Source organism: Austrofundulus limnaeus, unplaced genomic scaffold (genome assembly GCF_001266775.1).
Source record: "Austrofundulus limnaeus strain Quisiro unplaced genomic scaffold, Austrofundulus_limnaeus-1.0 Scaffold3015, whole genome shotgun sequence".
NCBI classification, from domain to species: domain Eukaryota; kingdom Metazoa; phylum Chordata; class Actinopteri; order Cyprinodontiformes; family Rivulidae; genus Austrofundulus; species Austrofundulus limnaeus.
This window is the reverse complement of record NW_013955417.1, coordinates 1-689: the sequence shown is the minus strand read 5'-3', so window position 1 is coordinate 689 and position 689 is coordinate 1. Positions and strand designations below refer to the sequence as shown.

Sequence of the window (689 nt, the reverse complement as noted above, 5' to 3'; positions counted from 1 at the left end):
CTGGGTTATACTGGGTTATACTGGGTTATACTGGTTTATACTGGGTTATACTGGTTTATACTGGGTTATACTGGTTTATACTGGGTTATACTGGTTTATACTGGGTTATACTGGTTTATACTGGGTTATAATGGCAACATGACCACTGTACGCAAAGTTAATGAGAGCCTCCAGAGCACTGCAACACGGAAGACTGGTTTATACTGGTTTATACTGGTTTATACTGGGTTATACTGGTTATACTGGTTTATATTGGGTTATACTGGTTTACACTGGGAACACTGGTTCCAGACAGTAGATTTGTTTAGTGTCTTGTTAACCTCACTGGTCAGTTTTTGTTCCAGGTGAGGTCAGGTGATGGTGGTTACCTGGGGTCCATGCCTTGCATCAAGATCTCGTCCTGCTTACACTCCATCATGTCGTTGGTAAACATGGCGTGGAAGTACGGGATGGAGGCGGCCAGAACAATCCGATGAGCGCTGAACTTATGATCCCCAACCTGTTCAACAGGAAAAATGACACACCTGTTACCTGTTCAACAGGAACAATGACACAACTGTTACCTGTTCAACAGGAACAATGACACACCTGTTACCTGTTCAACAAGAACAATGACACACCTGTTACCTGTTCAACAAGAACAATGACACACCTGTTACCTGTTCAACAAGAACAATGACACACCTGTT

The 689-nt window shown here is 43.0% G+C and overlaps 1 protein-coding gene across 1 annotated transcript; it reads right to left on the bottom strand.

Moving 5' to 3' along the window:
* Positions 1 to 130: 130 nt before the first annotated feature.
* LOC106511629 (kelch-like protein 18) lies at positions 131 to 499 on the bottom strand (the record flags this gene model as incomplete). Its single annotated transcript, XM_014000383.1, is given in 2 exon segments — positions 131 to 178; positions 369 to 499. Coding segments are annotated over 2 exon segments (179 nt in total), but the record flags the coding sequence as incomplete, so codon positions are not given.
* Between the last annotated feature and the right edge of the window lie 190 nt (positions 500 to 689).